Source organism: Fundulus heteroclitus, chromosome 8 (assembly GCF_011125445.2).
Source record: "Fundulus heteroclitus isolate FHET01 chromosome 8, MU-UCD_Fhet_4.1, whole genome shotgun sequence".
In the NCBI taxonomy this organism is placed as follows: Eukaryota; Metazoa; Chordata; class Actinopteri; order Cyprinodontiformes; family Fundulidae; genus Fundulus; species Fundulus heteroclitus.
Genome location: NC_046368.1, coordinates 22,553,718 through 22,566,277, shown reverse-complemented (window position 1 = coordinate 22,566,277; position 12,560 = coordinate 22,553,718). Strand labels below are relative to the sequence as shown.

General features: G+C 38.9%; 1 protein-coding gene across 2 annotated transcripts in view; it reads right to left on the bottom strand.

Annotated features, from left to right (window-relative positions):
- fibcd1 (fibrinogen C domain containing 1) overlaps positions 1 to 12,560 on the bottom strand; it is a 200,350-nt gene that overhangs the window by 121,482 nt on the left and 66,308 nt on the right. For both annotated transcript variants that reach the window (XM_012866217.3, XM_012866218.3), the window contains one exon: positions 10,106 to 10,585. In XM_012866217.3, the coding sequence (XP_012721671.1) occupies positions 10,106 to 10,585 (480 nt within the window). The remainder of the gene's footprint in view (positions 1 to 10,105; positions 10,586 to 12,560) is intronic.

Genomic DNA, 12,560 nt, shown 5'->3' with positions numbered 1-12,560 from the left:
AAACTCAACCTTCCTTAATAAAGCTGTCTGCTTTATTCTTGTAAAACATATTTTGTTTCTAGATGGACCCACATGAATGGATCAAATGAAACAGACCCCAAATGAGATAGATAATCACTGAATAATGTTAAGAACAAAATTATTCATAACCCTGATGGTTCTTCCTACTGCTCTGTTAACACTCAGGATTTACTGTAGGCCACAAGCTGCAAAAAAAGACGAAACCGTTCCACAGAAGGCATGGTTTAAACAGAGCTCTGAATGGGACAGTGCTGTGAATGGATCACCTGCTGCCCATATGGTCTTAGTTATTTTTGCATGAGCAATGCCTTATGTGGCGTGTGTGCATGTGCCGTCAGGGAAATGTGTGTCTCACGATCATTGCGTAAGAGTTGAGAGCCCTGTAAACACTAGAAGTGCGCATGCTCAGCCAGCAAGTGGAAACTAACAAGGAACATGCACACACACTGGTGTTACCAGAGCGCGTCAGAATGATTGTCATGTGGGACAACCAATAGATAAGGTGATTCCCCCTGGAACTTGAGGGACAGAATGGGGGTGAGAGCAGGAACAAAACTCTGACAAATTCCTGTCATTCGAAATTTTGGTCATCTACACTTTGGTGGCGTGATTATATTTTAGCTGACTTTTTACTTGTATTATTTACATTTTCATCCTACTACTTCTATTTCACTATCCAGACAAATTGTGCCATCTGGACAGAGTGAATTTAATTCTGATTGGAGGTGGTATTGCATCAAGTTGTTGTTTGCCAACCTCCCCAATTTTTAAATGATTATTTTTTAATGAATTGAAGAAAAAGAACATAGCAGATGTATGTAGCCTAGCATGAAGATTATACAAAACTTGAGCAAAATGTGCAAACCAAGCACCAGCAAGAAGGTTGGAGGTCAACAAGAGCAAACTCTTGCACATCCATGGCTGTATCTGCAAACATTGTTCAAGATGGTTGGATGCAAAATTAAATTTGACATTGGTGCCATTAGTTATGGAATTGAGCAAAGTACAACAGGAAGGTATCAATCTGGATTATTTATGTTTTTACATTGGTTGATTGATCACTTGGATGCATCATCCATTTTGACAGCACTGTCTGCTGCATATAGACAACCTTATGAGGGTAATTGTTACCAAAAAAAAAAACCTAATGAGTAGGCGTCGGATTGATCCCGCTTAATTCAGGTTACACTGGTGGTTCAGGGCTCAGGGGATTCCACAGGGTTTGAGATCCCAGCTCCAGCAGGGCGGGGTGATCTAAGAATGGGGCCTCAGGATCTTGGAGAGGTTCACAGAAGGCAGAGGTACTGACATCCACAATCCAACTGTTCGTGGTCTCTAGACAGTCCAGGGCTATGGACAGGAGGTCATTTCCATAATTCTGATTGCCTTGAACAGGATCAGAGTTAGGCATGGTTCAGCAACAGCAGATCATAAAAAACTCAACTCACTAAATGGTAAGGGCTAGGCAAAGGTAGTGGTCAGAGACAGGCAGGGTCAAAAAACAGGAATGCACTTGGCTCATGGAATGGGGCTTTAAGGCTGTGTAAAGGCAGACGATCTTGCACAGAGCAGGTGAATTGCAGGTGTTTAAATAGGGAGCAGCAACTTAATATAATATTATAATGATAAGTACCTTTAGAAAACTGTATTTTTAAAGGGGTGGAGTCATATATTATAGGTTCCTGTAGAAGCAGCCTAAGCATTTGTCCTTAATGGCCTTTTTTCACATTACTTTTAGTATTTTCACATTACTTTTACTTTCATATTTTAAGTAGTTTTAACACCGGTACTTTTACACTTTTACTTGTATAAAATCCTTGAGTCGATAATTCAGCTTCTACATAAGTGTTTTTATACTTCTACATGATTATTAAATGTGAATATTTTTAACACCTCTGTCGCCAGCATCAGGAGGGCTTACTTTGCTTTTGTTAAATGTTTGTGTCCACTTAGGCATGTTGAGGTGTAAAAATATTCATCAGCACACACAGATTGCAACACAAAACTTCATGAGATTACTTTTCAAATTTGATGAAAGACAATTGTCATTATCCGTCCAAAATATTCATGTATAGGAACAATCCCAAAACAGATGAACAATGTTTTCTTTGTGATTTTTGCAGAATGTGCAAAGAGGGTCCAAGTCCAATTTATAACGTGTTATCAAGAAAGCCTTGACTGGAAAACAACTGTTAACACTTTAAAATAAATTTCTCTAACTTTATTGATTATTTGGCTTTGGAGGCAACCAAGTCCACTTCCAGTTTATATTAACAAAAATGTTGGACCAATACAACATAAAAGATGGTGAGAAAACATTGATGTCCATTAAATGCTTGCATTACTTTGTTGTTAAAAAGTAAGAATTGGCTCAACTGAATATTTGTACTGTGTGGATTAGATCAGTGCATTTAGTTTGACACTTAAGACGCACACAAGAATTCACATGTTGTAAAACAGATAGCGTCTCCATGATGACACAATCTTCCTACAGATGACAAAGAAAGGATGCAGCTCCTGTCTTTGGTGTTGAGCCTAAATGCTAGGGTCCATCTACCAGAGGAGGAGGAGGAGGGACTAACCACCAGAAGTGCTCAAGTGCAAGCTGCCAAAACTGACAAAGACTCCTGGATAGGTGTTAAAACGTAAAAAAAAAAAAAACCTGAGCGCAAGTCTGGTTGCCTCCAATTTAAGCCTGTTTGCTGTTGCAATGACCCAGATAACTGAGAATTTGCACAGGCATATCTGTGAATACCACTAAAGAAATAAAGCTTACTTACTTAGATATAATTGATACACCATGTAACACCACCATCTAATATTTTGTAATTTTATTTATTGTAAAGAGCTCCTCATTCGGTTATATTGCTTTTGGCAATAAAGTGTCTTTTCAACTAAACACTACCTTCCTGTGGGATACCCCAATTACTGCTCTCTGGCCCTAGATAGATTTTAGTGTCTTCACTAATCTGCTGTTGTTTAGGAACAGAGGTGCTGCAAATCTATTGGGCAAATTTTGGTTTATGCTCCTGTATGAGATTTCCCAAAGCCAAAACCAAGCCAAAGCTTATTTAATATAAACGAGGTATAAGTCAGAGTAAGCACGAAATGTCGGCCACTTGAAGTGAAACGGTTTTGTTGGAGGCATTTATCATACAGGTTCAATAGACAAGAGGACGGCTGATTGTGTGACTTTAAAGTTGTCCTGGTTTATCCTTTTGAGCTTTGAACATCTTTCTGTAATGAAAAATGCTGTATTTGGAAATGTTGGCAGCATTTTGTAAAGTTTACATTCTCTTAGGAATGTACAGTAGGACTGCTGCTTTAGTAATGTTTTGTGTGTGAACCATACTGACTGTGTTAATTGCTGATATAGCATGCTGAACATGATAATTAACTTGGAATTTTTTTAAATGAGGCTTTTTCTAATAGTTCCATTATCTGTACAAGATCATGTCATATCCCTGTGAGCTTGTGAGAAATCACTTAAATGTAGTGGTGATTACCTAACAGCTAGTCAGTCATACACCATCTGTTTTAACTGAATTAAGCAATTTAAATAAACGTAAACTGAGCATTTTTATTTTAGTTGGATGGAGCAGTATTAACAAATATTAACTGTCCACAATTTTACACGTGACTGCTGAGTGTGGAGCTGTTTTGCTTGGCCAAACAATGTTCGGATTTCTATGTGAAGTTACATTGGTTGATCCTGCTGGTTTTATCAATCCAGCAGGTAAACTGGACTGATCAGTGTGTTTTAACTCATACAATGAATTTTGGAATTTTGCTACAGCATCAAAGATAGCATGTTTCAAATTTATTTAAAAATTCCTTGCAATGATCTTAAAATAATCACATCAGCTAATTGGCTGGACTCATTTAGCATACACCTGACTAGCTTATTGTCTTGTTGTCTTCAACTTCTTGCGAGACTGTACTCAGTTTCCCAGCAATATTTCACAGAACCTCACTCAAGAAGATTGAAATTAACCCATTAAATTTATACTACGTTATCATTTTGTTTCCATTTTACTATGATATCACACCTTCTCCTGCTATACTGTATTTCTAGTTTTTACTCAAGGACAGAGCTTGAATAAAAATGCACTTTTTATAGAAAAGGCCTATTTATGATTATGGAATCATTGTATATGCTTATATATGACTCCTACATCTCTAATTGTGTACTGAGAAAAACTATTCCAATGAAAATAAAGGCAACATATTTACACAAATCAGGTTTTTTGAATAATGTATGTTTAATGTAATAAACTAACTAGTTAAAACAGTCCTCACTAAGGAAGGTAAAGTAAAATGTAATTACTGATTACATTTGTTGTTCAATTTCGATTTGGGAGAGGTAAAGCGCTGCTGGGGTGGTTAAATTATTTTTAAACATGAAACCAAATGAGGAAGTGTACATTTTACATATTTCAGTTCGCTGATGTGTTTACAAGGTTGCTGACTTTAAATGAAAAGATGGTAACAGAAATAAAGTGATTGAAAATTGCATTTAAACACAAACATTTTCAGTTTCAAAAGAACTAAACAAAACTGAACAAACACATCAAAAGCCGGTCAGGCTTAAAGCAACACTGTTAATCTTGTACATCACTTTGAGACCCAAACATCAGCTGGAAGTGGTCTTTACCATCAGAATGATTCATTTATATGCAAATATGTTGGCACACCTCTATTCGAGGCAAAGACTCACTATGAAAGATGAATATGTCAGTTTTTAAATAATAAAAGCACATCATCTTCAAACCTTCTGCAATCAGATTATCCTGCACACCACCTCAAGGGAAAGTGGATGGGCTTATCCCTATGCAGCACGGGGAGACCTTTTTTTTTTTTTTTTTTTTTTTCCAGAAAGAGGGCTGCAGTGAATAGCACATTCAGCTGTGTGTCATCCTATAAATCAAAAGTCTTGGCCACAGGTGTCCCATAGATCATGCAGTCACACCATGGTGTCAAGCTGAAACAGCGGATGTGAGCACCACGTGCCTTGCCTCCACAGAGCGAATCAATCACCTGGACTATCTAAGCTGCTGCTGGTACCACCTCTACACACCCTGCTCGTTGCACTGTGCCACCTACACCACGCCACACATTAACAGTTGCTCTGTGCTCTTACCGCCTTGCCAGCCTACAAACACCTGTTTGCTGAGCAGACCAACTAGTAAGCCGTGAATTCTCCGCATGTTAATCAACAAGCTATGAAGGTCTGGCTCCGAGAAAGGATTGGCAAATGAATTCAGTTGTTTCAGCTATATGGCTGGCAGCAATGCAATCTCTTCATGACAGAGCATCGAGACTGTAGCTGGTATGACAAGATTAAAGGAGCATGTAGGAAATGTGTCATCAATAAATCAGTCTGGACAGTGCAAAACTAAGGGGGCTTTAATTATGGCTTTATTCAGTATGGAGTCTAGCTTAAACATCTTGGGAAGCATTATGTTATCTCACTGAATTAATGTGTGAGTTGTAAGGTTTCTTCAAACATGATTGGCATTTCTTCCCCAGTGACTTCCCCTTCAAACGCAAGACTGGGAGAGTTATATTAAGAGGAACATGAGCCTGGAGTAACATGAGCTCTATTAGTGCTTTAATTTCATTGCAGCAGGGCAATCACAGTGTAAAACGAAACGGACATGCTGAAGTTGGCATTGACTCGGGGAGCGCTCATGTTTTGAATTTGCAGAAGGGAAAAGGAAAGGGAAAAAAAACCCACAGAAAATTCCCAAATACAATAGGCTGTCACGCACCTTTAGGTGGCCTCACAATCAATAGGCATCGATAAGCACTTTACAATCCACACCTCAAAGCTCCTCTGTACAGTACTTAAAGAGCTGAATAGAGCTGTGAGTGGTTAGTGCAGGCTTCAGTTTTTTTTTCTATCAGCAGTCACTACAAAGAACAGGGATAGCAGCAAAAAAGAAAAAGCACATTTTGCACATTTATTTAAGTATTGAGATAAAATATATTTTTTAAAAAACTGTTTGTCCATGACTTAACCTCTATATGGTTAAAATAAATAAATAAAAAATCAGCAGTCTGTGAAGTAAGGACATATCAAGTGGAAATGTTGGAAGCAGCAGGCGCCATGAGAAACCACAAAATGTTAATTTTGCTAATTTCTTGCTGTTCGGATTTCATTTAGAAATCATGGATTCTGACAAAACAGATGTGACAGCTACGCTTGCATCCTCCAGCGTTGTCATGTTTATTTTGGTTCAGCTGTGGACACAGAAGCTCTTGCTTTTACCACAGCTATATGTCCCGCCTTAAACCATAATGCTACAACGTGATTAGCCCAAAACATTTTTGGTTTGGTCCCGAACGATTGAAGAGGGAGGGACACAAGATATATTCTCGTATGTTTGTTAACGCACAAGCACCATGAGAATTCTGCTTGCAGGAAAGGTTAATGTGGATATATTTTAATGCCAAAACCTTGAACATCTGGCTTCCTTGTGTGATAATATGGAAAAATCTAAAGAAATTAACTGAATTATTGCAAGTTCTTAACACAAGATTTCTTCCACTCCACTGAAAAAAAAATCCTGAATGTAAATATTTCAGTCTGAGATTATGTCACTTAAATAAATCAACATTTATTTTAACATTTTTACACATCTTCACTAGGATTAACAAGACATATGACTTCATCTGTATTTCTGAAACGAATGCTATGCATCTCAGAGTTCCAGAATAAGTCAGTCAGAAAAATAATCTCCATATTGCAAGATGTAATACTTAGTGAGGGCAGGGCTTAACTCTCATCCCTAAAAACACTTAAAACCACAAATCTGAGTGTTACTTAATGACTTCAGAACCCTGAGAGATTTCTTCGGGGTTCATCAAACCAGACCACAAAAACATAATGACTACACAACAGTAGTATTATACAGCCTCCAATTTAAAGAATAGACTCAACAGCAGACTCAGGGGGTTAGGTCGGGTGGCTGTTTATGTGCTGTAATAAAGTCTCAGGGATGGTCTTGTGGTTTCAAAAAATAGTTGGTAGGTCCCTGGTAGTTTTTCTACACGCTGACTTGCTCTATGATGGGATTTTCTGACATCTGGTTTTCAGAAGCAGAGGGTGATCCTGGAGAGGTAAGAATGGGTGGGCAAAATGAAAACAGTAGTCAGGCAATTCAGACTAATGTACAATTAGAAAGAGAGTGGTAACCTGGCCTGCCAGATTGATAATGTGTAGCACTCTAGTTCTGCATGTTATCAATCTGAGGCTGTTCCATTTGAATCTGTTCGGGGAAAGAAGGGAATTTGAGCAGAACTCTCTGAGCTGATTGGGTGAAGCGACGCCTAATGCCCACCTACCAAAGGTTGGCTTTAGCCCAGACCTCTCAACTTTTATCAAAAGTTAAGAGTGAGATTATGCTAATTTGGGGGCGGGGCTTGTTTTGGGGGCGGGGCTAACCAGACCCTGGAAGAGCCGGTGGAGTCAACTCCATCTCATTTTTATCCCACCAGACAATGAAGTAGACATGTATTACTTGTGTTAAAAAGAGAAAGAGACGTATTAATACTTTATTGTTCAGTTAATGGATTAAGACATAAAAAAAATACACAATTGTTCAAATAATACTGAATAAAATGAAGTAGTTTTAAGTTATTGACCAAATTATTACACTGTTACACATTAATCTATGGGTTGTTTATCATTGTAAATCTATAACCTGATTGGTGGATCAGGCTGAGTTTCATCAAGCCTTTATGATCCCCTCAGCAGCAACACTGAAGCACACAGAGGTTCCCGCTGCGTCTTTACGCACGATCCAGCTGCTGATGTTTCCCTCTTTTTAGCTAAATGCACTTCTAGACTGTTACAGTTTATAACCATTATCACCTTTCACAGCGACAGGTTTCTCATCTCAGTCGCCGCGCTGACCAGACAAATCTCTATTGCTCTCGTCAGTGCGCTCTGGGCGGTGAGGTGGGTGGATTTTACCCCCGTTGGTGCGCTGCGTGTGAGGGATAAACAGCGGGGAAAATGCATAACTAAATACTGTAAAGGGGTCCTATAAAGGGAACAGGTGTACTGACAGGTCTGAGATGAAGCCCCTGATGTTACAAGTTCTTTAAAATGACCCTTAAAAGTGCGCACCTGAATTAAAGCGCGAGGCAGCACGCCCACCGAAGCGCCACTGATTCTATGTTGTTAAAAATAAAATAGCATGAAATACAGCTAGTAACTCTCCTATTGACTTTAACTGGCACACGTTGCTACTGATGTGAGGACATTAAACGTAGTGATTCACGTTTTGAATGGTGAACGGTGATAAAAGCACCTGGTCCGAGGGAAAGGAGGAGGGGGGGGAGGAGCAATCGCGGAGGCACAGAAATACGGTGCATGTAGTTAAAAAATGCAGAATTAATAAAAATGAAACGTATAACCAGACCAAGTGGCGTTTTAAACTGCATCTGGTTAGCAGAACTGTTTTATGATCAGCGTGCAGCCATGACTGGTTCTGAATGAACCGGTCATCTTGCAGCAGCTCCCCCCGCCCCCTCCCCTCCTGTGTACGCGGTACAGGACCTTACCGGCTTACTTTCACCACTGGTTAAGACTAAAATTATTCATAACTCTGATCACTCTTCCTGCTGCTCTGTTAACACAAACTGCAGCAGGAATTACTGATGGCCACAAGCTGTGAAAGAAGTCGAAACAGCTCAGCAGAAGGCGGAGTTTTGTCGTCAGCAGCCCAGATGGGCTTTGTGATTTTTATGCGTGAGAAATTCCATGTTTGCGTGTGAAATGTCATGTGTTGCGTGTGAGCGTGTGAAGTTAGTGAAATGTGTGTGTCACACGGTCAATGCGTGAGAGTTGAGAGCTATGGCTTTAGCCAGTTACGGTAATAAATGAAAAAGTAAGCAGCATGTGTCATGAGAAACCACAAAAAGATAAGCTAGTCCAGCCACTTGACTCGCTCAAAGAAGAAATCATGGATTCTTTCAAAACAGATGTGATAGCAGCAGCTACGCATGCATCCTCCTTGTGCTGCCATGTTTGTTTTGGTTCGGCTGTGGACTCAAACCTTCTTGTTTTCGTCACACTGGTATGTCCCGCCTAAAACCTCAATACTGCAACGAGATTGACACGGACCATTTTAGGTTCAGAGACAAACAGTTAAAGCCGAAGCAGTAAAAAATTGATTCACGTGTGTTCATGAACACACACATACCGCGAGAATTCATCTTGTGGGTGAAGCTAAGAGAGTGGGATTATTCTGCAAAACAATTCTGGTACTAACATGGGCTGAAAGGCCACCCAGAGGAGACAATTACTCAAAAGGGAACTAAAAACCAGTATTACAATTTTCAAAGGCACACAGGGACAAAGACCTTGATTGTCCTGCCCTGTGCTCTGATACAACTAAAACTGAAGAGTTTGACCAAACTGACCATTACTACATGGTGGTTTAAAAGACAAGTTTAAAAGATGAAAAGAATAGATGTTTTGGGACACTATTAATCTGAGGTTTTGTCGTAGAATAGTGTGTATTTACTGTGGTTTATGTGGGTATAGCAGAAATGTCCATGAGTCTCAAATCTTTTCCCCCATTTTCTCCAATTTATGTTGGTCGTTCTACCAAATACAACCACTTCATACAAGCAGGCAATCCTAGTAAAATGCTGACAGGTCAGTGCACAATATCAAACAGACAAAGTACTAAAATTGACTGGCAAGTAAACATAGCAATAAGCAAATCAAAATAATGATAAAGAAGTACATAAGGTGTGCTCAAACATTTTGATGCTGTGTAACCGTCAATTCATTTTGCTAAATTTCATCATTATGTCACAAATATCTCCATCCAGTCCAATCGGTTAACTTCTCTTCAATGATTACTAGAAGTGCATTTATGTTTTTTTTCTTGTAATTTCAACCAATCACAGCTCTTAAAAGACAGTGTCACAACTGGCAATAGCGCAACCATACCTCCTAACTAAGACAAAAATGTCTGTCATTTCCTTACTTCTGGTTGCTGTTTATTTTTGCATCTTAAGTGTGACTCAAACTGGAATTGCCATATCTGGGGTATAGGAGCCTTACCTGTATGAGGCGCCCTTGTTCTGTCTGTAGCGTGTTCAGGTCCTGACCTAGGCTGCTCTGCCCCCGTCGCAGAGACTCATAGTCCATCTTCAGCTGTCCTGCATGGGCAGACAGCTTGGACACCTCCTCGGCCAGACTGACAAGCAGTGCGCGATCCTGGCCTTTGACCGACTTTAGGTCAGAGTCATGGTCGGTCAGCGAGTGGAGCAGTGAGGTCTGCACACCCTCCAGCCGTATGAAGTTGCTGTTGTAGTCAGGGCAGTTGGGGTCGATGAAGATGTTGATGCGTGAGCCATCGCCCCTCTCCACAGTGACCAGGGCATTTGCTTCATCCTGATTGGTGGAAATGTGGGGTAGGCCGTCAGACAAAGGCGGGGCCTGGTAGTGGTTCATGAAAAGGATGGTGCCAGTTACGGTGACAGCCAGCAAAACAGCCACGAAGAGCAGGATAGTACAGAGCAGGTAGCTGCAGCTCATCCTCTAAGAGAAGGAAAGAGATGAAAAAAAAATATATGTTAAGGTAACACACTTGCTTCAATTTCAAAGGAGTTACATCATAACAGAAGGCTTTTTTTAAAACCAAAATAACTTTCATCCATCATTACAAAGATTTCCAAAGCACATTCAAGGATTAACCAAACCTTCATGAAGTATTTCTGAAAGATTTGTCTAGACAGAAAATGCTGATTCTTTAAACTGCCACTGTTGCTGAACTTTATCATAAAAGCAATTTTTTTTTGTCAAACTGCATTACATGTCATTAAACTTGCTGTTGCAAAATCTGAAAAATGATAATGGTTTAAGACATGGGAAAAGCCATCTCATAAGAATCCATATTTAATGTTTTGAGACGAAACAAACCATTTACAGTGCCTGGCCCTTACCATGTAAATATTTTCTCATTTTGTCTCATTAAAACTGTAAACTTCAATGTATATTATTAGAATTTATTGTTTTTCAGATAAAACCTGAATGTTGTGGTGAACATATGTATTCAGCCTTTTTTTTTTTTTTTTGCAAGTATGATAAGGATCCAGCTTTGCAAATCTAGTGATTAAAATGTTTGCCCATTCTCCTTTGCAAAATAGCTCAAGTTAAGCCAGAATGGATGGTGCATATGAACAACAATTTCAGGTGTTACTGCAGATTTTTTTTGGCCTTTGATTTACCCAATCAATTGTATGAATTTTCGTGCTGGAGGGCAAGGCTTTTCAGCACATTGAGGTGTTGCATATAAGCCAAAAAGTTCAACATTTGTTGCAACCTTGTTCAACATGCTAGCTGAGGCTCCCAAATGGCTCTTAACAAACTAGAAATGGGACCTCCTATAACTTTCTTCCAACAGTAGTATTGTTCTTTCCACATAAGCCCAGATTTGAGGAGCTCATAGCTGCTATGCTCCATGAGATGTTCAAAGCTTGGGGAATTGTTTTGTATCGGAACCTTACTTTAAGCTTCTCTACAATAATATACCTGACCTGTCTGCTGTGTTCCTTCGCTGTCACAATGCTCCTTGTTCATTAATGTTCTTTAACAACTCTTTAAGGCCTCAGCAAAAAAAAAAAACAACAACAAATAAAAAAACAGAATAATCCATAATTGCTCCACAGTCGGAAAATAAGGTGTATCAATAAAATTAAAATAAAAGTTTACAACAGAAAAAAATGCTGTACTGATATTAAAAATTGCATACTCAGATTAAATGAAATGTGCACCTGAGTAGGGTGGTATGAAAGTGCACCAAATATTAATCTATAATGGTACATAAACGACAGCAATAATGGAAAAAATATACTGTATTAAAAGTAGGGATATAAACATCTCATTGACCTTGTTGGGAGCAATGATTGTTATGAAGTCTAACAGCTGCTGGGAGGAAGGATCTGTGATAACGCTCTGTTGTGTACCCAGAATGCTGCAGTGTCATTGAAGGAGTTCTCTAGTTTTGCAACTGCTTCATGTAAGGGGTAGGAGACATTGTCCAACAGAGATGTTATTTTCATCAGATGAACTGAGCAACTATATTTAAACTGAAGTCAACACTTAAGTTTAAGTGGACTGGATTTATTTTAATTTTAGAATTTTTTGCCGCAATTGTTTTTGTTGGATTTTACTGACAAATATCAACATAAAGAGGGTTGAATAAGGGGAAAACCATTGCATGGCACATTTTTCTATTTTTATTTCTAAAAGTTTAGAAAAACATAATTTTCTTTTCATATCACCACTAGGTACTATATGTTGATCTATCATAAACAATCCCAATAAAATATAATAAAGTTTTGTTATAACATGATTTAATGTGGAAAATGTTCAATGCATGAATACTTTATCAGGCCACTTTAAATGGGAACCATTTTAATAAGCCCAATGTAAAACAAACTAAGGAAGAGTGTAGCTGCACACCCAAATTGCTAAATCCTTGTCCAGGATAGAGCAAATTGGAGACATACCC